The sequence below is a fragment of the Dendrobates tinctorius genome, unplaced genomic scaffold, assembly GCF_039654945.1.
Source record: "Dendrobates tinctorius isolate UK_male_01 unplaced genomic scaffold, ASM3965494v1 ptg000202l, whole genome shotgun sequence".
In the NCBI taxonomy this organism is placed as follows: Eukaryota; Metazoa; Chordata; class Amphibia; order Anura; family Dendrobatidae; genus Dendrobates; species Dendrobates tinctorius.
The window spans coordinates 431,736-457,717 of NW_027361869.1; the positions used below are offsets into that span (position 1 = coordinate 431,736).

The 25,982-nt window shown below is 47.5% G+C and overlaps 1 protein-coding gene across 4 annotated transcripts; it reads right to left on the bottom strand.

Moving 5' to 3' along the window:
* Positions 1 to 4,588: 4,588 nt before the first annotated feature.
* On the bottom strand, positions 4,589 to 18,613 carry SLX4 (SLX4 structure-specific endonuclease subunit). 4 transcript variants are annotated; one of them, XM_073553518.1, is made up of 15 exons: positions 18,493 to 18,612; positions 15,718 to 16,052; positions 15,330 to 15,467; positions 14,696 to 15,245; positions 14,412 to 14,618; positions 13,909 to 14,096; positions 12,406 to 12,722; positions 12,111 to 12,330; positions 11,950 to 12,041; positions 11,715 to 11,861; positions 11,408 to 11,577; positions 8,172 to 10,465; positions 7,698 to 7,800; positions 6,270 to 6,617; positions 4,589 to 5,951 (listed from the first exon to the last, which is right to left on the bottom strand). In XM_073553518.1, exons 2-15 carry the CDS (start codon positions 15,953 to 15,955, stop codon positions 5,624 to 5,626), a joined length of 5,340 nt encoding a protein of 1,779 aa, XP_073409619.1. In that variant the 5' UTR covers positions 15,956 to 16,052; positions 18,493 to 18,612; the 3' UTR covers positions 4,589 to 5,623. The 4 variants fall into 4 exon arrangements, with proteins under 4 accessions (XP_073409619.1, XP_073409617.1, XP_073409618.1 ...); XM_073553516.1 differs by having other exon boundaries at positions 12,111 to 12,333; XM_073553517.1 differs by having other exon boundaries at positions 12,111 to 12,333; positions 15,718 to 16,049; positions 18,493 to 18,524.
* Positions 18,614 to 25,982: the final 7,369 nt, after the last annotated feature.

The following is a 25,982-nucleotide window of genomic DNA, read 5'->3' on the forward strand; positions in this document are numbered from 1 at the left end:
CACTGAGGTGTTAATCCATATCATTAGGAAGGTTTCTCCAAAAAATGTGCGTCGCACGGTCCCCCAGTGATTAGCTGCAATCAGTGGGGAAATCTGGAAGTGTGCAATGTGCCTGCAGCGCCACCAGTGGTGACATGTAGTATTACAGTTTTCATTAAAATCAATGAACTGTCTCGTGTAATGCAGAACAGGACACATCCTCCAGAGCGGGATATGCTGTTTGAATCTGCTCTGGCAAAAAAGTGAGGCATAAAAGGACTTCACCAGCAAAGACCACTAAGCAGATCTGTCCATATTTCACCAGTGATGGGATTTTTGGGGCTGCAAGAAGAGAACCATAAAGAGGTTCACCCACCTGAGTCAGGAGCGGTGTACTCCTGAAGAATCATCACCCACCTGAGGCAGAGGAGCGGTGTACTCCTGAAGAATCATCACCCACCTGAGGCAGAGGAGCGGTGCACTCCTGAAGAATCATCACCCACCTGAGTCAGGAGCGGTGTACTCCTGAAGAATCATCACCCACCTGAGGCAGAGGAGCGGTGTACTCCTGAAGAATCATCACCCACCTGAGGCAGAGGAGCGGTGCACTCCTGAAAATTCACCCACCTGAGGCAGAGGAGCGGTGTACTCCTGAAGAATCATCACCCACCTGAGGCAGAGGAGCGGTGTACTCCTGAAGAATCATCACCCACCTGAGGCAGAGGAGCGGTGCACTCCTGAAGATTCATCACCCACCTGAGGCAGAGGAGCGGTGCACTCCTGAAGATTCATCACCCACCTGAGGCAGAGGAGCGGTGCACTTCTGAAGAATCATCACCCACCTGAGGCAGAGGAGCGGTGCACTCCTGAAGATTCATCACCCACCTGAGGCAGAGGAGCGGTGCACTTCTGAAGAATCATCACCCACCTGAGGCAGAGGAGCGGTGCACTCCTGAAGATTCATCACCCACCTAAGGCAGAGGAGCGGTGCACTTCTGAAGATTCATCACTCACCTGAGGCAGAAGAGCGGTGCACTCCTGAAGAACCATCACTCACCTGAGGCAGAGCCGTGCACTCCTAAAGAATCATCACCCACCTGAGGCAGAGGAGCAGTGCACTCCCGAAGATTCATCACCCAAGGCAGAGTGGTGCACTCCTGAAGATTCATCACCCACCCAAGGCAGAGGAGCAGTGCACTCCTTAAAATTCACCCACCTGAGGCAGAGGAGTGGTGCACTCCTGAAGAATCATCACCCACCTGAGGCAGAGCAGTGCACTCCCGAAGATTCATCACCCAAGGCAGAGTGGTGCACTTCTGAAGAATCATCACCCACCTGAGGCAGAGGAGCGGTGCACTCCTGAAGATTCATCACCCACCTGAGGCAGAGGAGCGGAGCACTCCTGAAGATTCATCACCCACCTGAGGCAGAGGAGCGGTGCACTCCTAAATATTCACCACCCACCTGAGGCAGAGGAGCGGTGCACTCCTGAAGAATCATCACCCACCTGAGGCAGAGGAGCATTACACTCCCGAAGATTCATCACCCAAGGCAGAGCGGTGCCCTCCTGAAGACTCATCACCCACCCAAGGCAGAGGAGCAGTGCACTCCTTAAGATTCACCCACCTGAGGCAGAGGAGTGGTGCACTCCTCAAGATTCATCACCCGAGGCAAAGGAGCGGTGCACTCAAGATTTACCACCCACCTGAGGCAGAGGAGTGGTGTGCACCTGAAGATACCTCAGCGACCTGAAGCAGAGGAGTGGTGCACTTCTGAAGAATCATCACCCACCTGAGGCAGAGGAGCGGTGCACTCCTGAAGATTCATCACCCACCTGAGGCAGAGGAGCGGTGCACTTCTGAAGAATCATCACCCACCTGAGGCAGAGGAGCGGTGCACTCCTGAAGATTCATCACCCACCTGAGGCAGAGGAGCGGTGCACTCCTGAAGATTCATCACCCACCTGAGGCAGAGGAGCGGTGCACTTCTGAAGAATCATCACCCACCTGAGGCAGAGGAGCGGTGCACTCCTGAAGATTCATCACCCACCTGAGGCAGAGGAGCGGTGCACTTCTGAAGAATCATCACCCACCTGAGGCAGAGGAGCGGTGCACTCCTGAAGATTCATCACCCACCTGAGGCAGAGGAGCGGTGCACTCCTGAAGATTCATCACCCACCTGAGGCAGAGGAGCGGTGCACTCCTGAAGACTCATCACCCACCCAAGGCAGAGGAGCAGTGCACTCCTTAAGATTCACCCACCTGAGGCAGAGGAGTGGTGCACTCCTGAAGAATCATCACCCACCTGAGGCAGAGGAGCCGTGCACTTCTGAAGAATCATCACCCACCTGAGGCAGAGGAGCGGTGCACTCCTGAAGATTCATCACCCACCTGAGGCAGAGGAGCAGTGCACTCCTTAAGATTCACCCACCTGAGGCAGAGGAGTGGTGCACTCCTGAAGAATCATCACCCACCTGAGGCAGAGGAGCGGTGCACTCCTGAAGACTCATCACCCACCCAAGGCAGAGGAGCAGTGCACTCCTTAAGATTCACCCACCTGAGGCAGAAGAGCGGTGCACTCCTGAAGAATCATCACCCACCTGAGGCAGAGCCGTGCACTCCTAAAGAATCATCACCCACCTGAGGCAGAGGAGCAGTGCACTCCCGAAGATTCATCACCCAAGGCAGAGTGGTGCACTCCTGAAGATTCATCACCCACCCAAGGCAGAGGAGCAGTGCACTCCTTAAGATTCACCCACCTGAGGCAGAGGAGTGGTGCACTCCTGAAGAATCATCACCCACCTGAGGCAGAGGAGCCGTGCACTTCTGAAGAATCATCACCCACCTGAGGCAGAGGAGCGGTGCACTCCTGAAGACTCATCACCCACCCAAGGCAGAGGAGCAGTGCACTCCTTAAGATTCACCCACCTGAGGCAGAGGAGCGGTGCACTCCTGAAGAATCATCACCCACCTGAGGCAGAGGAGCGGTGCACTCCTGAAGACTCATCACCCACCCAAGGCAGAGGAGCAGTGCACTCCTTAAGATTCACCCACCTGAGGCAGAAGAGCGGTGCATTCCTGAAGAATCATCACCCACCTGAGGCAGAGCCGTGCACTCCTAAAGAATCATCACCCACCTGAGGCAGAGGAGCAGTGCACTCCCGAAGATTCATCACCCAAGGCAGAGTGGTGCACTCCTGAAGATTCATCACCCACCCAAGGCAGAGGAGCAGTGCACTCCTTAAAATGCACCCACCTGAGGCAGAGGAGTGGTGCACTCCTCAAGATTCATCACCCGAGGCAAAGGAGCGGTGCACTCCTGAAGATTCACCACCCACCTGAGGCAGAGGAGTGGTGCGCATCTGAAGATTCCTCAGCGACCTAAGGCAGATGAGCGATGCGCTTCTAAAGATTAGTCACCCACATAAAGCAGAGGAGGGGTGCGCTCCTGAAGATACGTCACCCACCTGAGGCAGATGAGCGGTGCACTCCTGAAGATTCGTCACTTACCTGAGGCAGAGCAGTGCACTCATGAAGATTCACTACCCACCTGAGGCAGAGGAGCGGTGCACTCCTGAAGATTCATCACTTACCTGAGGCAGAGCAGTGCACTCATGAAGATTCACTACCCACCTGAGGCAGAGGAACGGTGCACTGCTGAAGATTTGTCACTTACCTGAGGCAGAGGAGCAGTGCGCTCATGAAGATTCACTACCCACCTGAGACAGAAGAGCGGTGCACTCCTGAAGAATCATCACCCACCTGAGGCAGAGCCGTGCACTCCTAAAGAATCATCACCCACCTGAGGCAGAGGAGCAGTGCACTCCCGAAGATTCATCACCCAAGGCAGAGTGGTGCACTCCTGAAGATTCATCACCCACCCAAGGCAGAGGAGCAGTGCACTCCTTAAAATGCACCTACCTGAGGCAGAGGAGTGGTGCACTCCTCAAGATTCATCACCCGAGGCAAAAGAGCGGTGCACTCCTGAAGATTCACCACCCACCTGAGGCAGAGGAGTGGTGCGCATCTGAAGATTCCTCAGCGACCTAAGGCAGATGAGCGATGCGCTTCTAAAGATTAGTCACCCACATAAAGCAGAGGAGGGGTGCGCTCCTGAAGATACGTCACCCACCTGAGGCAGAGGAGCGGTGCACTCCTGAAGATTCGTCACTTACCTGAGGCAGAGCAGTGCACTCATGAAGATTCACTACCCACCTGAGGCAGAGGAGCGGTGCACTCCTGAAGATTCGTCACTTACCTGAGGCAGAGCAGTGCACTCATGAAGATTCACTACCCACCTGAGGCAGAGGAACGGTGCACTGCTGAAGATTTGTCACTTACCTGAGGCAGAGGAGCAGTGCGCTCATGAAGATTCACTACCCACCTGAGACAGAGGAGCAGTGCGCTCATGAAGATTCACTACCCACCTGAAGCAGAGGAGCAGTGCACTCCTGAAGAATAGTCACCCACCTGAGGCAGAAGAACGGTGCACTCCTGAAGATTCGTCACCCACTTGAGGCAAAGGAGCGGTGCGCTCCTAAAGATTCATCTTAGACAATCCCTTTATTACTAATAATTTTATCTGTAGTAATCAACTATATGAAGACAACTGACTTTACGTATTTATTACAAATTAAACTGAAAATACATAATTTACAAAAAAATTTTGTTACTTTAAAACATGCAAAAATGTCACATACACTGATCAGGAGTTCCTCCTTTGTCTCTTGCTTAGTTCCCACATGTCGTATGGGTTTTTGTATAGCAAAAATCTGCTGTGAATTTCATTGAGGAAAAGATGGAGAGTTTCTGCACATTTCACCTTTTTACATTTCTGATTTAACATCCACAGTAAAAATTAATTGTCTGAAGATTCTCTGTGCAGCGTGTGAACAGGAATGAAAGGAATCGCATTTGCAATGCTGCTGCACAAATAGGGAACAGATCTTCTGCAAATGGCAAATCTGCTGCATATTCACAATTGTGCCCAAAAGTGGCAGCGCAAGAAGCAGCAGAAGGCGCTGTAGATACCATTGCTTAAATGGGTTTTCCGAAAACAAGGAAAGCACCATTCCACCAGCGGAAGCTTATTAATAAAGGACAAATATGCCTTACTCGCCCTTCCAGGGTCCAACGCGAAGTCTCCACCGCTGCTCCCAGCGTCTTATTGTCTGCAGCACTGACGTCACGGTGACAGTGCTGCAGCCAAAAACGGAGCTCAGCAAAAAGCTGTTGAGCTCACTGATTGCCTGCAGCGCTGTCGACGTTATGTCAGAGCTGCAGACAATAAGACGCTGGGAGCAGCGGTGGAGACTCAGCGCTGGACCCGGGGAGGGTGAGTAAAGCAAAGTTTGTTTTCAAACAAACTGCAGCCCATAGACAGGGTTTTCTGAAACCAGATCTCCTGCTCTTGCAGATGCGTCTCACGCCACAACTTTTAGAAGGACATTAACCTTATTTTCCATTTAAAGAGGCCCCCCTCTAATGGAGGCAACAGCAGTCATCCGTAGCTCCTGAGGCCGTAGATGACCATGTCACAAACCATTATATACAGCTAGAACTTTGTGACTACCATACAGAAGTAACAAAAATCAAAGTTCCATTGTCGCCAGGCAACCTTCTTGTAGAGACTCCCTTGAAGCATCTCAGTAGCGCTTCCCAGCTTTCCTCCGTGTTCGGCTCTTCTTCTCTTTGCGTGTGGAAGCGGTAGTAAAAGTGATACAGTGCGAATCCAGAAAGTCCAGCAGTTTCCCAGCGGCAATTTTGATACCATTCTGTTTGAGCTCCGCCTGAAGGCCGGCCAGGTCCAGGGGCTGATAAAGCAAGATCCGCTTATGTAATTCGGGATGCATTTCGATAAAGCTCCTCACGGCCTCCGCTGTCTGAGCCTCTTTGCTGGCGGCTTGTGAGGCTGGCATTGGCTCGTCGTCGTCTTCATCTGCAAACGCTGTCTCAAACTCATTGTTGTTAGAGCTACAGAAGGACGTAAAAAAGAAACACCTGAGTGAGGAGCGAAACATCTGTACGGGTACGTTCTGCCCAATGGCAGCCGCATGAATTAATTGGGTCTCTGGTACTATCTGCTCCGTCTGGACAAACATGTGATCTCTGCTGACAATCACTGGCCGGATGTGTGTCCAGATGGAGCCGGAGATACAGAAACTAGAGATGACACCTGGAGGAGACGTAGCTGAGGGGGCAGCATTGGTGCAATCACTACCTCCCACTCCAATCTATGATCCCTACCACTGTCAATCATACAATGTGAACAGTGCCGCTGGATCGCGTTACCTTTGGGATAAGGATGAGGTATCGCTTGCAGCCAGAGAGGACGTAGTTGACTCTTGAGATGCTGTCAGTGACTGATCGTCTCCTGGGTCTGTTTCCTTCGCTGTGCACACAGAGGTCCCTTTTTTCCCCAGGTGCGAGCTGCTGGACCCCATGGTATTGTTTTGATGCCGCTGTTTGCCTTCAGAAGGTTTTGGCAGCACTTGAGCTACGCTGCTGCCTTTGCTTCGATGGGGCTGGGATGAAGGGACGTCTTCCTCAGATTCGGAGCTCATGACCTGATGGGTGTAGCAGAAGATCTCTTTCAGCTTTAGTACCATCTTCTTTTTGGGGAGAGCACGTACGCCAAATCTAAGTAGCAGACGGAAATTACAGCAGTCAAAGATACATAGAATAATTAAAAAAAAAATGTAAAACTTCCCAGTGCAGCCACTTTTTATTTTTGTTTCTCTTATGCCAGGAGCCACTTAAAAATGCCTTTGTCTGTGATTGACAGTGGTATTTAAGGAGTTAACCAGCAGCAATAATGGCTCTGGTCAATGTTGTTAGCAGCAGGTGCTGACTGTGTGTACATTGGGCTCAGCTACTGAACCCGTTCCCTACACCCACACCTGAGATGTATGATCCATGTAAACCAAATGTCGAAAAAGTGGTTAAAGGGTTATTCCTACCTGGGCAAGACATCAACTATCCACAGGATAAGTGACTTGCTGAACACCCATGGAGTTTGACCACTGGGACCCCCATCAATCCCAAGAACTGCGCTCTGAAATCTGCATGTGCACCATCTTTCAAATCTAACGTGATAGCTGATTGAATGGTGGGAGTCCGACCACTGGAACCCCCAATGATCGGCTTCTATCTCCATTAGTATGGAGCACAGTGTGCATGCTTGGACACTCCATTCTTCCCCGACGGCGCTGCGAGAACTGTGCCTTGCTTTATCCGCCACCCCCATAGAGAACGAATGGAGCGGTGGTCGGACATGTGCACTACACTCCACTTTAACAGCTCCTTGTTCTTCTGCAGATCACAGTGGTCGGGCCCCCTCATCAATAGTGATAAGCGAGCTGTGTTAAACGAGTGTTTTTGGCGTGCTCGAATACTATGTTTGAGTCACCGCGGCTGTTCGACAGCCGCAACACATGCAGGGATTGCCTAACAAACAGGCTAAGAGACATAAGGCCACTGCTACTTGCCCATAGTATTAGAGCACAGTATTAGTGCACGAGCGTGCTCAGATAACGCCTTATCCGACCACACTCGCTCATCACTAATCAACAAGTTATCACCTATCCTGCAGATCAATGACAAAGGGAAGGTCCGGTGAAAACAAGCTATATTTTCTGAAAAATGGAAGCAAATTAATGATGATAGTTCTGCCATAAGCAAGTAATACAAGTATAACAGTGCGACATGGAGAGAACTTACTTGCTTAGCTCTTTTTTCAGGACTGGAGTGTCCATCTCCGAATAGTCAGGCAGTGGAGTGATGGGAACCTTGGGAGCAAGTTCTCTTCTACGCACGATAGAAACTATTGAGGAAACACAGTTTGTTAGAAGAGTCCTACATTGGTCCAAGTCATCATGTTAGATAGCCAAAACTAGTGTTGGGCAAAAAAAAAAAAAAGTTTGCAGGACCCTGATTGAAAGACCAAGTCGGTAGACTGTGACTGCCAGACAAGAGCACTGCGAACCTCCTGCAACCTGCGGGGCAATCCCAAGGCATCTTTTGATGACTTCACGCTGGACCTACTGCTGAGACTCCCCCACTCCATTCAACCAGAACAAGAGGTAAATATTCCAGCAGATGGGCCGCCGCTGCCCGCACATTACCGCTACTGTGGACTGGTGATACATGTTTGTCATGTGATAAACAACCTTCCGGATACATAGCGTGCCTTACCTGGAGTCCTCAGCTCCTTCTGCACCTCTGGGACACTTAGTCGCTGAGACAGAGGGAGGACAGCGGGCAGCTTGGGGTCTTCATCCTCCCAGTCTTCCCACAACCTGGAGTTGAGATAGCTCTGACGGCTGCTCTGAGAGGCTGCGGATGGTGGGGAGCCTTCGATATTTGCTGGTGTTCTGTTTTTCGCAGGTGAAGGATTGTTTGCATCACAACTCAAGGTTTTGGTTGGTGTCTTATTCAAACGTAAAGGTGGAGAAGGAGGAGAATAAGGCTTCTTTGGGGTCTCATTCATGCTGTGCCATAAATCTTCCTCCATGGGGATAGGAGGCTCATCATAGTCAAACTGGAAGCTGCAGTTGCTGATATTGGCCTGGGGCTCTGCTACAGGGGCCTCGTCCTCGCTGTCCCCAATCTCAAACACAGTGCTGCTAGCGCTGGAGATCAGTGGGGAAGAAGGGGTTTTACTAGGCGCTCTAGACTGTGCCTCAAAGGATTCTTGTATGGAGGGTCGCAGTGACCTGGGAGTCTTTGGAGACATCAAAGGGAGGGACACTAGGCTTGTCTGAGTCTGAGAAACCAAACTTTTACAGGAAACATCAAGGTCAAAGTTTCTAGATTTTTTAGATGATTTTGCTGTCTCACTGGAGGTTATAGGAGACTTCTGTGAGTTTGGAGGTGACCAAGTGAGGGGGGATTTTTTTCGTGAGTTTGAAGGTGAATTAGTTGCGTTGGACATCACCTTGGACTTTGGCGGCAACTGAGCGGTGTGGGATGTCTTCTGTGAGTATGGAGGTGACTGATCGGTGTGGGACGCCTTCCATGAGTTTGGGGGCGACTGAGTTGCATGGGAGATCACCTTGGACTTTGGTGGTGACTGAGCAGTGTGGGACGTCTTCCATGAATTTAGAGGCGACTGAGTTGCTTGGGAGATCACCTTGGAATTTGGTGGTGACTGATCGGTGTGGGACGTCTTCCATGAATTTGGAGGCGACTGAGTTGCGTGTGACGTCTTCTGTAAAGACTGATTGGTCGAAGGTAAACATGATGTCTGCAGCGGGGAAATTCTGGAGCTTGCTAATTGGGGTAAGGGTGTTGCGGGCACCAACCAAGACATCTCTGAGCTACTGCTCATTTCTAGACAGGATAGCCCTTCGCTTCTTCTTTCCTGTGTAAAACTAACCGGAGAATCTTTAATGGCCTTTGCTATATCAGGCACGTCAGAGCGTGAACTTCTGGTCGGTGCCGCAGATTGATTGCTGGACTCAGCCTCTTCATCTGAGGACAAGATCAGAATGATGTCGGCATCTTGAGATTTGGGAGAAGGATCTTTTCCATTCTGAGAGGCTGTACCATGAAGAGAATCTCTGACACTGGAGTGCAGGGATTTTTCATGTTCACTTGAGTAGGAAGGTCGGTCTAGAAATGAATGTGGCCGGATGTTTGGAGAACACCTGAGGGTGGGATACGGCATGGCGGTAGGTGAGCTGGTAAGTATGGGTTGCTGATCTTGAGGACTAGCTGGATTTATCTGGGATTTGCTTTCCCCCACACCGGACGGCTCCCCATATTCACCACATGTCTGAGAGAACATGCGGTCGTAACTATCATCTAAAGGTGGAGGACTGTGCTGAGCAAACATATCTGCCTCGGGGTCTTCATCGCTGTTTGGGGAGATCAGAGAAATGACAGGGACGGGAGAGGTAATGACTTGTTTAGTTGGAGAAGTCCCCGTAACATTAACGTGAACATCAGAGCAAGAAGATGACGGCTCCATTTTGGACTTGGCAGAAGAAGCTACGGAAGGAACCACAGAATATTCGGGGCTGTGAGACAGAAGACATGCGGGTGATTTTCTGGGAGAATTGTCCATGACTTTTGGGTATGCAGACACTTTAGGTGGAGCGGTGATTACCAAATCCATTCCTTTTCTCTCATCTAGAGTAAGACTTCTACACTTTGGAGAAACGTCTTCAGATTTCGCTTCCTCTTCACTTTCGGATTCTTGCTCTGCTATCATTTTACGTTGAGTCAAAGCAAATTCGTAGATCTCCTCCAGCTCTCCCTCTCCTACACCGCCGCTATCATCCGGCTTCTCCTCATCCTCCGCTTTCAAATCTTCAAAGACGTCCTCACCTTCATCCAACCACATGGACTTCAGCAACTCCTGGAAAGTCTCTGCTCGTTCTCCTCCATCATCACCCTCCTCCTCTTGTGTGGACATCTGACCTTCGGAGTTATGCGTTCCAGCGATTAGAGATTCACAGGCTTCTATAAGACTTTTCACATCAAACCTAGAAGGAAGTCAAAATCCTGATTAATACCAGTTTCCTCAAAGTAATCGTAGCACAAATCAGAATTATTACAGGATCATGGGGTGCATTAAAAGAGGTCTGGATATACATGATGAGAGCATTATACTGCCTCTGTACAAATCCCTGGTTAGACCGCACATGGAGTACTGTGTACAGTTTTGGGCACCGGTGCTCAGGAAGGATATAATGGAACTAGAGCGGGTACAAAGGAGGGTAACAAAATTAATAAAGGGGATGGGGGAACTACAATACCCAGAGAGATTAGCAAAATTAGGATTATTTAGTCTAGAAAAAAGACGACTGAGGGGCGATCTAATAACCATGTATAAGTATATAAGGGGACAATACAAATATCTCTCCGAGGATCTGTTTATACCAAGGAAGGTGACAGTCACAAGGGGGCATTCTCTGCGTCTGGAGGAGAAAAGGTTTTTCCTCCAACATAGAAGAGGATTCTTTACTGTTAGGGCAGTGAGAATCTGGAATTCCCTGCCTGAGGAGATGGTGACGGCGAGAGGCCTGGATGTCTTCCTGGAGCGTAACAATATTGTATCTTACAGTTATTGTTAGGTTCTTTAGAAGAACGTATATGTGGGGATTTATTCTGACAGAATTTTATAGGCTGAACTAGATGGACTAATGTCTTTTTTCGGTCTTACTGTTACTATATGTTACAGATGTGGGCCCCCATGTAACCTGATTTTATAACTTTTTGGATGTATGAACGTTTAAAAATAGGAGGTTTTGCGCTTTCTGCTACTCAACAAGTGTCTCAAAAGTTGCTTGAAATAGAATATATCTAATTCCTGCTAATTCTGCAAAAAATGTCTATCCGGCAGTGCGGGGAATGTGCACCGACACTGGTAGACACACAGGGATGGGATGTGCTGATATCTCCTATGTCCTCACTACATCAGATACCTGCGCGCCAGCTCACAAACGTGCGGCAGGCAATGGCTGGGAATATCCGAGGTGGCTGAATATATAAACTGGAGAAAGCAGAGGGCGGCCTCCGCAGACACATCGTTCAGTAGGAGGCGTCGAGCTCGGCCCGTGCCGGATTCATCTACCCAGAAGCCTTCAGAGTGGATCTAGAAAAGAAGATCCGACAAAAGAGGAATAAAAGTAAAATAAGTCCAGTGGAGGACATGGTGCTGAGCGCTGGAGCATTAATAGCATATCCCAACAATAGGCCATCAATGCAAAATCTAGAAGATGTTTCACTTACGGCTTCGACCAGCAGGGGGCAGCGTGCATACAGCACAAACATGTGAGCATGCAGCACCTCCCCGCAGTCAGTCTGCAGCTGGGTGTCACTCAGATGGGGGTTGTTCACCATCTCCATGAAATCGGCTGACAGAACAAGCAGTTGGAGCTAAAAAAAAACAAAAGAAAGGACAGATAAATGAGACATATGTAAGTAACGAGTGTCAGCGCGGGCCATTCCTTTCCGACGGTCGTACCTTGTAATCAGGAGCACGGATCTCGTTTCTGCTCCTCTCCTCCTGTGCCAGGATGAATCCGCTCGATGCGATACCGATCGGTGACTCTCGGCCTGCCGTACAATAGTGTCATTAGTATACGGACGGCCGCACTGTACGGAGGAGCCGAGAAGCCATGTTACCTGTACACTCGTGATAAGTGCCGCCACCTCCATTCCACTGAGTGAGCGTCATCCCCTCTCCGGCCAGTTCGGCGAGGTCCAGCAATGCCTTCTGACTGTCGGATAGCGGGTTTTTATCCTCCCAGGACAGGGGATCGGGATCCTGGTCACCGGCCGTCTGGCTCTGCAGTTTTCCAGGACGTAATACGGTTGTGTTCACACTCGTCTCTGAACTCTGCAACTTCTGAAACAAGAGCAATGTTGACAATTTCCATCCAGTGCCGATACTGCGCCTCCATGCGTGTGTGTGTCTCACCTTCACAGGCGACTTCCATGCAGCTATCGGGGGCATCAGCTCAGCTGTGTAGTAGCTCTGGGGGTCTCTTTTCTCCATCAGATTACTGATCTCCCACAGGACACATCGCTTTCCTCCTCGCAGTCTCCAGTTTTCTCGCTCTTCTTCCATCATTGACCAGAAATGGCTCGGGGGCAATGTGAGGACACTGTTCTCCGCAGCCTCTTCGGTCAGCAGCATGGACAATCTCTTCTGCAGCTTCTCCTTGGTCTCCTCGGGGGCTTGGACCAGCAGAAGGGGGGTAGGTTTATCCTTTTGCTTCCGACGACTTTTCTTTTCTGAAACAAAACGGGGGGTGGGCGACATTTTTTGTTAGACATTTCGCCATTTTGCATCTCTCACGTCACTTAGGCCGGTTTCACATTTGCGCTTTATGGCGCTACGACGGCCTGCGCACGGCCGCCCCTTCCGGTCATCGCCGCCTTCTAGCGCACATGGGCGCTTGCGATCTGCGCACCCTATCTTTAGCATAGGGTGCGCAGATCGTGCGCTAGCAGGATTTTGCCGTATGCTGCACACTTTTGAAGGTGCGCCCGTGTGCGCCGAACGCAGCATGTTGCATTTCGGCGCGCATGGCGCACCTTCAAAAGTGCGCAGCGCACGGCAAAATCCTGCTAGCGCACGGCCAGCGCACGATCTGAGCACCCTATGCTAAAGATAGTGTGCGCAGATCGCAAGCGACCATGTGCGCTAGTAGGCGGCGATGACCGGATGGGGCGGGCAGGGAGCCGGCAGGGGGCGGGGCTTAGCGGCGGCCGTGCGCAGGCCGTCGCAGCGCCATAAAGCACAAATGTGAAACCGGCCTTAGTGCTGAGAAAAGTGGATGGATTAAGTTTTTCTGGGATTAAAAAAAAAACAAAAAAAAAAAACTGTCCTTACTCAACCTCCTCAGGTCCTGCACTAAGTTCCCTACGCTGTCATTGTCTGCAGTGCTGATGTCAAATCCAAAGCACTGCAGCCAATCAATGAGCCCAGTGGGTCTAAGTGACTCCGCTATTCTCCATTATTGGCAGCAGCGCAGTCGATGTGACCTCGAAGCTACAGACAATAAGACACCGGGAGCAACGGCAAAGACTCAGATCTGGACCCGGGGAGGGCGAGTCAGGCTATTATTTTTATTTAAGAAACTGCATTCGAGAAAAGGCGTTTTTCAAAACCGGAAGACCCCGGTAAGCCTAGGGGCCATGGCCTGAAAGACTGGACCAAATAAAAGCGCAATTCTATGCCTGCTCAAAGATGGCGTCTGGACAGTCTGAGGTGCTCCAAATGTATTAAAGGGTGAGTGCCTCTGGATAAATTTGATGCACCTTTAATTTTTGACTCCAGTAAGAAAAGCCTTTCTTATTAAATGACTTCTCCTCTTAATGGAGTGAAGGCTGGCCGCCGTCCACAGAGCCAGACATTTGGCAGTAGCCCTGGAAGTGCCCAACTAAACAGATGACGGCCCCAATCTCAGTGTGGTACCTCGAGCAGGCGGATCCGGGGTGACTTGACCTCCAGCTGCAGTCTGCGCCCTCTTCTCTTCCTGTATTGATCGAGACAATGCCATGGCGACCATCAAATCCTCCATCTCCGCACCGGTCTGACCAATCTTCCTTTTCTTGGAGGGTTCCTTCTGTTTTGTTACTCCTCTTCTTTTCCCGTTGACGACCCTGGAGAGATGAAGTAGGGAAACTTTAAATACCGCCACCAGATTTCACAATACAATACAAACCAAAGATAATATTAAATCGACCTCTTGGTCCTTGATGAGGCTGGGGAACTATGAAAATATTTCATGAGATTGGCTGTGTCATTCTGATATCAAGATGTGTAATTAGGAGTCCAGGTAAGATGCTCATTTTACTATCAGAATTATACTGCTATTCTGGACATGGATTTTCAAAGTAAGTACTCCGGCCTTATGAGGTCAGATAAATCTATTTAGGTGTGCAACATTTTACTGCGAGATAGAGTCTCGATCTTACCGTGGTGGCACCCCTGATCCCGCCTCAGCCGCCTGTCTCTGAACTGCCTGCAGTAGCGTCTGAGCAGGAACCTCCAGTTTTGCAGCGCAGCGTTTTAGATGGGACGCCCGGCTCTTCTCTGTGCTGAAAGGTTTCCCGCACAAAGGACAACTAGGAACTAACGGGGTCACGGAGTTTCCTCCCAAACTCTCCACCTGGTCCAAGCACCTGAAGAAATGAAGGAACCAATGTAGATGTCTCCAGATGTGAGCCATGTAGCGGGATTTGGGGAAACATCCACTTACCTGTTCACATGCTGCTCCCTGAGGTCGCTGGTCATGACGGTCAAGTCTTTTTGGCACAACTGGCAAAAAAAGAGTCCTTGGTCTTCCAAGCTAGATGGCTTCTCTTTGACATTCATTTGCATCGCCAGGGCCATAGCTGCATCATCCTGCTCACTCGGTCCTGACGTAGGAGGCTTCCCCAGAGCTCCACCATCCTGCGCGCTCAGGCCTGCCGTAGGAGGCTTCAACAGGGCCAGAGCGCCACGATCCTGGGCGCTCTGTCCTGCCGTAGGAGGCTTCAACAGGGCCAGAGCTCCACCATCCTGCGCGCTCAGTCCTGCCGTAGGAGGCTTCACCAGGGCCAGAGCTCCACCATCCTGCGCGCTTGGTCCTGCTGTAGGACGCTTCACCAGGGTCAGGTCTCCATCGTCCTGCGTGCTCGATCCTGCCGCAGGAGGCTTCGCCAAGGCCAGAGCTCCATCGTCCCGCATGCTCGGTCCTGCCGTAGGAGGCTTCGCCAGGGCCAGAGCTCCATCGTCCCGCGTGCTCAGTCCTGCTATAAGAGGTCCGACTACAAGAACAAATTAAGAAAGAGTAAGATGGAAGGAAAGAAATGATGACGAGACGGAGAAAGACAATGACGCTGCTATCTCACCGGGGGCTTCGCTGATCTCTGTGGAGTCCAACTTCAGCCGGCTGGGGACTGTCCTCTTGAACTGTTGCATCCGTTCCAAGACCAGATCTTTTACATTCACATGGTCGAGGGCTCTGGGGTCTCCTCTCTGGCCGCCATCTGATGAAATGGAATTTACAGCTGTGGTTATAGGGGCTGTCCAGGATGACTTATCTTTAGGACAGGTAATTAATATTAGATCTTTCGGGGTCCGACACCCGACTGCTACCTAGCGCTGGGACCGCCACAGAGCTGAACACCGCCTAGTGGCCACTTGTAGGTACTGCAGCTCTGTTACTACTAAAATAATGATCTGATTTCCTCTTATTACCATCTTGGAGGCCATTAGTAAGGTGGATCTGTGCCGTACCATTCCTCTGCTCCGGTCTGTTTAAGCCAGGTCCCGATGTGACACCCACTTCGGCCTCTCTGCTGCCCCCATCTTTTTTCTGCTTCTTGCTCGCAGGCGGTCTGATCCTCTTGACTTTCCCCTTTGCTGCGGTGCTGGCTTTGGGGACATTTTGACTTTCTATGGGGTTGTTATTCTTCTTAACCCGTTTCAATAGTTTGGAGCAAAGTTCAGCAAATTCATCATCCGACTCGACCATTAGTGACGTCGTCTCTGGAGCGGTGGTGAGATGGTTATATCGGGGTGGGGGATGGGGGGCGTTCCCTCATTTCACCTCTCCATCATAATACCAGCTGCTGGAAAAATGGAGAGAAAAGTCATCAAAGTGGTTGTCTGGTTACAAGACCCATCTCTATACATACCACTGGGGAATTGGGGTTAATAAATAGCGGGGGGAGAGGGGTCTTGTGCGCAGGATCCTCTCCTCTGTTGATCGTATCTCAACCTACTGAATTACATAGAGACGGTGTAATGCTTAATTTTCCCTGCGGAGGCGCTGCACAGAAACAGAACACTGACTAGAAATGGGTGCCAGCTGATTGGACTGCTCTGATAAAGGGACGGGGAAAGGTTTCCATTTAATTGGAAAAAAAAAAAGTCCCTTTGTGTCCCTATAAGGCTCGAGTCACGTAAGTAAAATCGGTCCTATTTTGATGGCCAAGAATCACAGGTATCACTGGCATTTTCACACGGTCCTGAGGTCACAGCAGTTCACGCCGACTGCGAGAACAGCTTCAGTGAATAGAGGTGATGTCACTGATGCTTCGCTCCCTCACAACCTGACCCCCGTTGAACTCTTGAGCGTGGGAAAATCAACTGGCATTTTCCCACGCTCAAGAGTTCATCTCAGTTCAGGCAGTGAGGGAGCGCAGACTCAGTGACGTCACCACTAGTCACTCAATCTGCGCTGGCATCATCATTCACTCATCAGTAGTTTGCAGCCAGGATGGTCGCATCTTGGCACCGTCCTGGTTATAAACTGTATATCCCCCAGATATGGATTATGGCGTGGGACAGAACGCCGAACAGGTATGGTATATTGTTGGTTTATTATTTTAGGCTTTTTACAGGAGAGCAAGGGCTTCAGGGAATTAGCAGAGGTCGTAAGTATGGTTTATTTAAGAACAATAAAGGAGTCTGTGTATTTATTTCACATAAAGGATTTTTAAAGGGGTGACTATATGGGGTTAGTAGTAATGGGGGCGTCTAATTGACACATCTTCATTACTAACCTAGGGGTGTGATGTCACAAAGGTGACATCATCCCCCCAACTATTACTCCATATGCCACCGCTACAGGGCAGTGGGAAGAGCAAGGCTATGTGCCAGAATTGGTGGATCTTACAGATGCGCCTTTTCTGGGGCGGCTGAGTACTGATGTTTGTAGCCGGGGGGGGGAGGGGGGGCATAAATATCTGCATAGTTATTGCTGGCTATAAATTATAGGAGGAGCCCAAGCCATTTTTTTCCTTGAAATAATCATTTATTAAATGAATACATGTCAATAATTTTTCACTGACATGTATATATATATATATATATATATTATATATGTGTGTGTGTTACTGACACTTCTGACATTACTGACATATTCTATGTGTATATATCTAGTGTTTTGTGAGCCGTCAGTGTGATTTTACTGTACACCGCACATAAATTGCCGGCTTTTCAATGGACACCGGTGCGTAACAATCGGACAGCACTCGCATGATGTGTGTGCTGAGCGATTTCTTTCTCGCACCCATAGACTTGCATTGGCGAGTCTCTGGCGTAATACGGTGCCAGTCGCAGCATGCCGGCTTTTCACCCGCACGTATAATACAGCCGAGAAAAAAAAATAAAAATGGGTGATGGGAGCTGCCCCATAGATTAACATTGATCTGAGTGCTGTGATTTTTTCTCGCACAGCACTCATCCGTATTCCGTGTGACTCCGGCCTCACACGGCAGCGGTCAGACAGCGCTCCTCTGCCCTATGTTCACAACACCAGGATTACGATCAGTTTTTTATTCTTTTTGCCTTGTGGGATTTAACAGGTTTTTTTTGCACCAAATTTTTCAGGAATACTGCGCAAAATTAACGAAAAAATTACTCCTAATTTTAGTCTTTAAACTTTTAGAGTAGAAAGTCACATGTTCAGCTTAAAATGTCACGAAACTTGCAACAAAATATCACGCGGTTCTGCAATTGGGTTTCATTAAAAATCTTGCACCGTTCGCCTCCTACAGCCTCTGAGTCGCACGGTCTGGTCATGCTGAAGGAGTTAACCGAGAATCTGTCAGTGAGCCCAGCTGTGACGGCTGAGAACAGTTTGTGACTCCTTTATCGCTCTTTTTCTGAGCTTTATAACCTCAGACCACAGAAAAGCTGAATGTGCAGGAAAATAAAAAGCCAAACGGCGCAAAATGTCTAATGAAACCCAATGGAAAAAAAAATCACTTTTAGTCCCAAAAATACAAGAAGTTTAAAAAAAAATGTCACCAAAAATGGACAACCCCTTTAATGACAGCATCACATGCAGATCTATGTATATAAAGGGCCAGGAAGGTGAATGGATCCCAGAAAGAGATCAGTAGTACAGACTCCCAGCATGGGACTTGTAGTTCTACAGCAGAAAGCTGCGTGAGAACGCTGGGAGATCTGTCTCCTCCTCCACCAGCTGCCCGTGTAGGAGCCGGCTGTGTCCGCCATTGCCCGGTGCCGGTCGCTGTGTTTCCCCCACTGGGTTTCACCTACCTCTGGCCATTCGTACGTTTAGAGACCCGGAAGTTACGCAGCATGACGTCAACGCGCAAAGGCGACCCGCACGAGCGCTCAGCTGTTCCCATGACGACGGATTCAAACTGGAAACTGCCGCCTCAGCGAGGACTAATGAGTCTCCGACAAAATGGCGGCCGCGGTCTCTGTGCGCAGAGCAAATGTAGGGGATTCCAGCTGTCCTCACCAGAGACTGGAGCCTTGTATGGTGGGCAGTGACCAAACCACTGTCCCATATACCGTAGAAACAAACCGCACGTATACACCAACCGTATACAGACCGCACCTATAGACAAACCGCACGTATACACCAACCGTATACAGACCGCACCTATAGACAAACCGCACGTATACACCAACCGTATACAGACCGCACCTATACACAAACCTTATACAGATCGTACCTATACACAAACCGTATACAGACAGTACCTATACACAAACCGTATACAGACAGTACCTATACACAAACTGTATACAGACTGCACCTATACAGAAACCGTATACAGACCGCACCTATACATACACGGTATAAACAGACCGCACCTATACAGAAACCGTATATAGACCGTACCTATACATATACCTTATAAACAGACCGTACCTATACACAAACCGTATACAGACTGCACCTATACACAAACTATACAGACTGCACCTATACAGAAACCGTATACAGACCGCACCTATACATACACGGTATAAACAGACCGCACCTATACAGAAACCGTATATAGACCGTACCTATACACAAACCGTATACAGACAGTACCTATACACAAACCGTATACAGACAGTACCTATACACAAACTGTATACAGACTGCACCTATACAGAAACCGTATACAGACCGCACCTATACATACACGGTATAAACAGACGCACCTATACAGAAACCGTATACAGACCGTACCTATACATATACCTTATAAACAGACCGTACCTATACACAAACCGTATACAGACTGCACCTATACACAAACTATACAGACTGCACCTATACAGAAACCGTATACAGACCGCACCTATACATACACGGTATAAACAGACCGCACCTATACAGAAACCGTATATAGACCGTACCTATACACAAACCGTATACAGACCGTACCTATACATATACCTTATAAAGAGACCGTAACTATACACAAACTGTATACAGACTGCACCTATACACAAACCGTATACAGACCGCACCTATACACAAACTGTATACAGACAGTACCTATACACAAACCGTATACAGACTGCACCTATACACAAACTGTATACAGACTGCACCTATACATACACGGTATAAACAGACCGCACCTATACAGAAACCGTATACAGACCGCACCTATACATACACAGTATAAACAGACCGCACCTATACACAAACCGTATACAGACCGCACCTATACATACACAGTATAAACAGACCGCACCTATACAGAAACCGTATACAGACTGCACCTATACATACACGGTATAAACAGACCGCACCTATACAGAAACCGTATACAGACAGTACCTATACACAAACTGTATACAGACTGCACCTATACACAAACCGTATACAGACCGCACCTATACACAAACCGTATACAGACCGCACCTATACATACACGGTATAAACAGACCGCACCTATACAGAAACCGTATACAGACTGTACCTATACACAAACCGTATACAGACCGTACCTATACATATACCTTATAAACAGACCGTACCTATACACAAACCGTATACAGACAGTACCTATACACAAACTGTATACAGACTGCACCTATACAGAAACCGTATACAGACCACACCTATACATACACGGTATAAACAGACCGCACCTATACAGAAACCGTATACAGACCGTACCTATACACAAACCGTATACAGACAGTACCTATACACAAACCGCATACAGACCGCACCTATACACAAACCGTATACAGACCGCACCTATACATACACGGTATAAACAGACCGCACCTATACACAAACCGTATACAGACCGTACCTATACATATACCTTATAAAGAGACCGTACCTATACACAAACTGTATACAGACTGCACCTATACACAAACCGTATACAGACCGCACCTATACACAAACTGTATACAGACAGTACCTATACACAAACCGTATACAGACTGCACCTATACACAAACTGTATACAGACCGCACCTATACACAAACCGTATACAGACCGCACCTATACATACACGGTATAAACAGACCGCACCTATACACAAACCGTATACAGACCGCACCTATACATACACGGTATAAAAAGACCGCACCTATACACAAACCGTATACAGACCGCACCTATACATACACGGTATAAACAGACCGCACCTATACAGAAACCGTATACAGACCGCACCTATACATACACGGTATAAACAGACCGCACCTATACAGAAACTGTATACAGACCGCACCTATACATACACGGTATAAACAGACCGCACCTATACAGAAACCGTATACAGACCGTACCTATACACAAACCGTATACAGACCGTACCTATACATATACCTTATAAACAGACCGTACCTATACACAAACCGTATACAGACAGTACCTATACACAAACTGTATACAGACTGCACCTATACACAAACCGTATACAGACCGTACCTATACACAAACTGTATACAGACTGCACCTATACATACACGGTATAAACAGACCGCACCTATACAGAAACCGTATACAGACTGTACCTATACACAAACCGTATACAGACCGTACCTATACATATACCTTATAAACAGACCGTACCTATACACAAACCATATACAGACAGTACTTATACACAAACTGTATACAGACTGCACCTATACAGAAACCGTATACAGACCGCACCTATACATACACGGTATAAACAGACCGCACCTATACAGAAACCGTATACAGACCGTACCTATACAGAAACCGTATACAGACCGTACCTATACATATACCTTATAAAGAGACCGTACCTATACACAAACTGTATACAGACTGCACCTATACACAAACCGTATACAGACCGCACCTATACACAAACTGTATACAGACAGTACCTATACACAAACCGTATACAGACTGCACCTATACACAAACTGTATACAGACCGCACCTATACACAAACCGTATACATACCGCACCTATACATACACGGTATAAACAGACCGCACCTATACAGAAACCGTATACAGACCGCACCTATACATACACGGTATAAACAGACCGCACCTATACACAAACCGTATACAGACCGCACCTATACATACACGGTATAAACAGACCGCACCTATACAGAAACCGTATACAGACCGCACCTATACATACACGGTATAAACAGACCGCACCTATACAGAAACTGTATACAGACCGCACCTATACATACACGGTATAAACAGACCGCACCTATACAGAAACCGTATACAGACCGTACCTATACACAAACCGTATACAGACCGTACCTATACATATACCTTATAAACAGACCGTACCTATACACAAACTGTATACAGACAGTACCTATACACAAACCGTATACAGACCGCACCTATACACAAACCGTATACAGACCGCACCTATACACAAACTGTATACAGACTGCACCTATACACAAACCGTATACAGACCGCACCTATACACAAACCGTATACAGACAGTACCTATACACAAACCGTATACAGACAGTACCTATACACAAACTGTTTACAGACAGTACCTATACACAAACCGTATACAGACAGTACCTATACACAAACTGTATACAGACAGTACCTATACACAAACTGTATACAGACCGCACCTATACACAAACTGTATACAGACAGTACCTATACACAAACCGTATACAGACCGCACCTATACACAAACTGTATACATACAGTACCTATACACAAACCGTATACAGACAGTACCTATACACAAACTGTATACAGACAGTACCTATACACAAACCGTATACAGACAGTACCTATACACAAACCGTATACAGACAGTACCTATACACAAACCGTATACAGACCGTACCTATACATATACCTTATAAAGAGACCGTAACTATACACAAACTGTATACAGACTGCACCTATACACAAACCGTATACAGACCGCACCTATACACAAACTGTATACAGACAGTACCTATACACAAACCGTATACAGACTGCACCTATACACAAACTGTATACAGACTGCACCTATACATACACGGTATAAACAGACCGCACCTATACAGAAACCGTATACAGACCGCACCTATACATACACAGTATAAACAGACCGCACCTATACACAAACCGTATACAGACCGCACCTATACATACACAGTATAAACAGACCGCACCTATACAGAAACCGTATACAGACTGCACCTATACATACACGGTATAAACAGACCGCACCTATACAGAAACCGTATACAGACAGTACCTATACACAAACTGTATACAGACTGCACCTATACACAAACCGTATACAGACCGCACCTATACACAAACCGTATACAGACCGCACCTATACATACACGGTATAAACAGACCGCACCTATACAGAAACCGTATACAGACTGTACCTATACACAAACCGTATACAGACCATACCTATACATATACCTTATAAACAGACCGTACCTATACACAAACCGTATACAGACAGTACCTATACACAAACTGTATACAGACTGCACCTATACAGAAACCGTATACAGACCACACCTATACATACACGGTATAAACAGACCGCACCTATACAGAAACCGTATACAGACCGTACCTATACACAAACCGTATACAGACAGTACCTATACACAAACCGCATACAGACCGCACCTATACACAAACCGTATACAGACCGCACCTATACATACACGGTATAAACAGACCGCACCTATACACAAACCGTATACAGACCGTACCTATACATATACCTTATAAAGAGACCGTACCTATACACAAACTGTATACAGACTGCACCTATACACAAACCGTATACAGACCGCACCTATACACAAACTGTATACAGACAGTACCTATACACAAACCGTATACAGACTGCACCTATACACAAACTGTATACAGACCGCACCTATACACAAACCGTATACAGACCGCACCTATACATACACAGTATAAACAGACCGCACCTATACAGAAACCGTATACAGACCGCACCTATACATACACGGTATAAAAAGACCGCACCTATACACAAACCGTATACAGACCGCACCTATACATACACGGTATAAACAGACCGCACCTATACAGAAACCGTATACAGACCATACCTATACACAAACCGTATACAGACCGTACCTATACATATACCTTATAAACAGACCGTACCTATACACAAACCGTATACAGACAGTACCTATACACAAACTGTATACAGACTGCACCTATACATAAACGGTATAAACAGACCGCACCTATACAGAAACCGTATACAGACTGTACCTATACACAAACCGTATACAGACCGTACCTATACATATACCTTATAAACAGACCGTACTTATACACAAACTGTATACAGACTGCACCTATACAGAAACCGTATACAGACCGCACCTATACATACACGGTATAAACAGACCGCACCTATACAGAAACCGTATACAGACCGTACCTATACACAAACCGTATACAGACCGTACCTATACATATACCTTATAAAGAGACCGTACCTATACACAAACTGTATACAGACTGCACCTATACACAAACCGTATACAGACCGCACCTATACACAAACTGTATACAGACAGTACCTATACACAAACCGTATACAGACTGCACCTATACACAAACTGTATACAGACCGCACCTATACACAAACCGTATACAGACCGCACCTATACATACACAGTATAAACAGACCGCACCTATACAGAAACCGTATACAGACCGCACCTATACATACACGGTATAAACAGACCGCACCTATACACAAACCGTATACAGACCGCACCTATACATACACGGTATAAACAGACCGCACCTATACAGAAACCGTATACAGACCGCACCTATACATACACGGTATAAACAGACCGCACCTATACAGAAACTGTATACAGACCGCACCTATACATACACGGTATAAACAGACCGCACCTATACAGAAACCGTATACAGACCGTACCTATACACAAACCGTATACAGACCGTACCTATACATATACCTTATAAACAGACCGTACCTATACACAAACTGTATACAGACAGTACCTATACACAAACCGTATACAGACCGCACCTATACACAAACCGTATACAGACCGCACCTATACACAAACTGTATACAGACTGCACCTATACACAAACCGTATACAGACCGCACCTATACACAAACCGTATACAGACAGTACCTATACACAAACCGTATACAGACAGTACCTATACACAAACTGTTTAGACAGTACCTATACACAAACCGTATACAGACAGTACCTATACACAAACTGTATACAGACAGTACCTATACACAAACTGTATACAGACCGCACCTATACACAAACTGTATACAGACAGTACCTATACACAAACCGTATACAGACAGTACCTATACACAAACTGTATACAGACAGTACCTATACACAAACCGTATACAGACAGTACCTATACACAAACCGTATACAGACAGTACCTATACACAAACCGTATACAGACCGTACCTATACATATACCTTATAAAGAGACCGTAACTATACACAAACTGTATACAGACTGCACCTATACACAAACCGTATACAGACCGCACCTATACACAAACCGTATACAGACAGTACCTATACACAAACCGTATACAGACTGCACCTATACACAAACTGTATACAGACTGCACCTATACATACACGGTATAAACAGACCGCACCTATACAGAAACCGTATACAGACCGCACCTATACATACACAGTATAAACAGACCGCACCTATACACAAACCGTATACAGACAGTACCTATACACAAACCGTATACAGACAGTACCTATACACAAACCGTATACAGACAGTACCTATAGATATACCATACAAACTGGCCGCACCTATACACCAACCGTATACAGAGACTGCACCTATACACATACGGTATAAACAGACCACACCTATACACAAACCGTATACAGACAGTACCCATACAAACTGGCCGCACCTATACACAAACCGCATACAGACAGTACCTATACCATATACGGTATAAACAAACCGCCAAAAGAGAAACGTCCAGCTCAACAAATTAGTGAAGACCAAAATTTATTCACCAAAAACTTCTTAAACAGAGGATAAAATAATAATAATAAATTTTATTTCTATAGTGCTGACATATTCCGCAGCAATTTACATTTCGGAGGGGACTTGTACAGACGATAGACATTACAGCATAACAATAATCACATAGATCATAACAGATACCAAGAGGAATGAGGGCCCTGCTCGCAAGCTTACAGTCTATGAGGAAAGAGGTAGACACGAA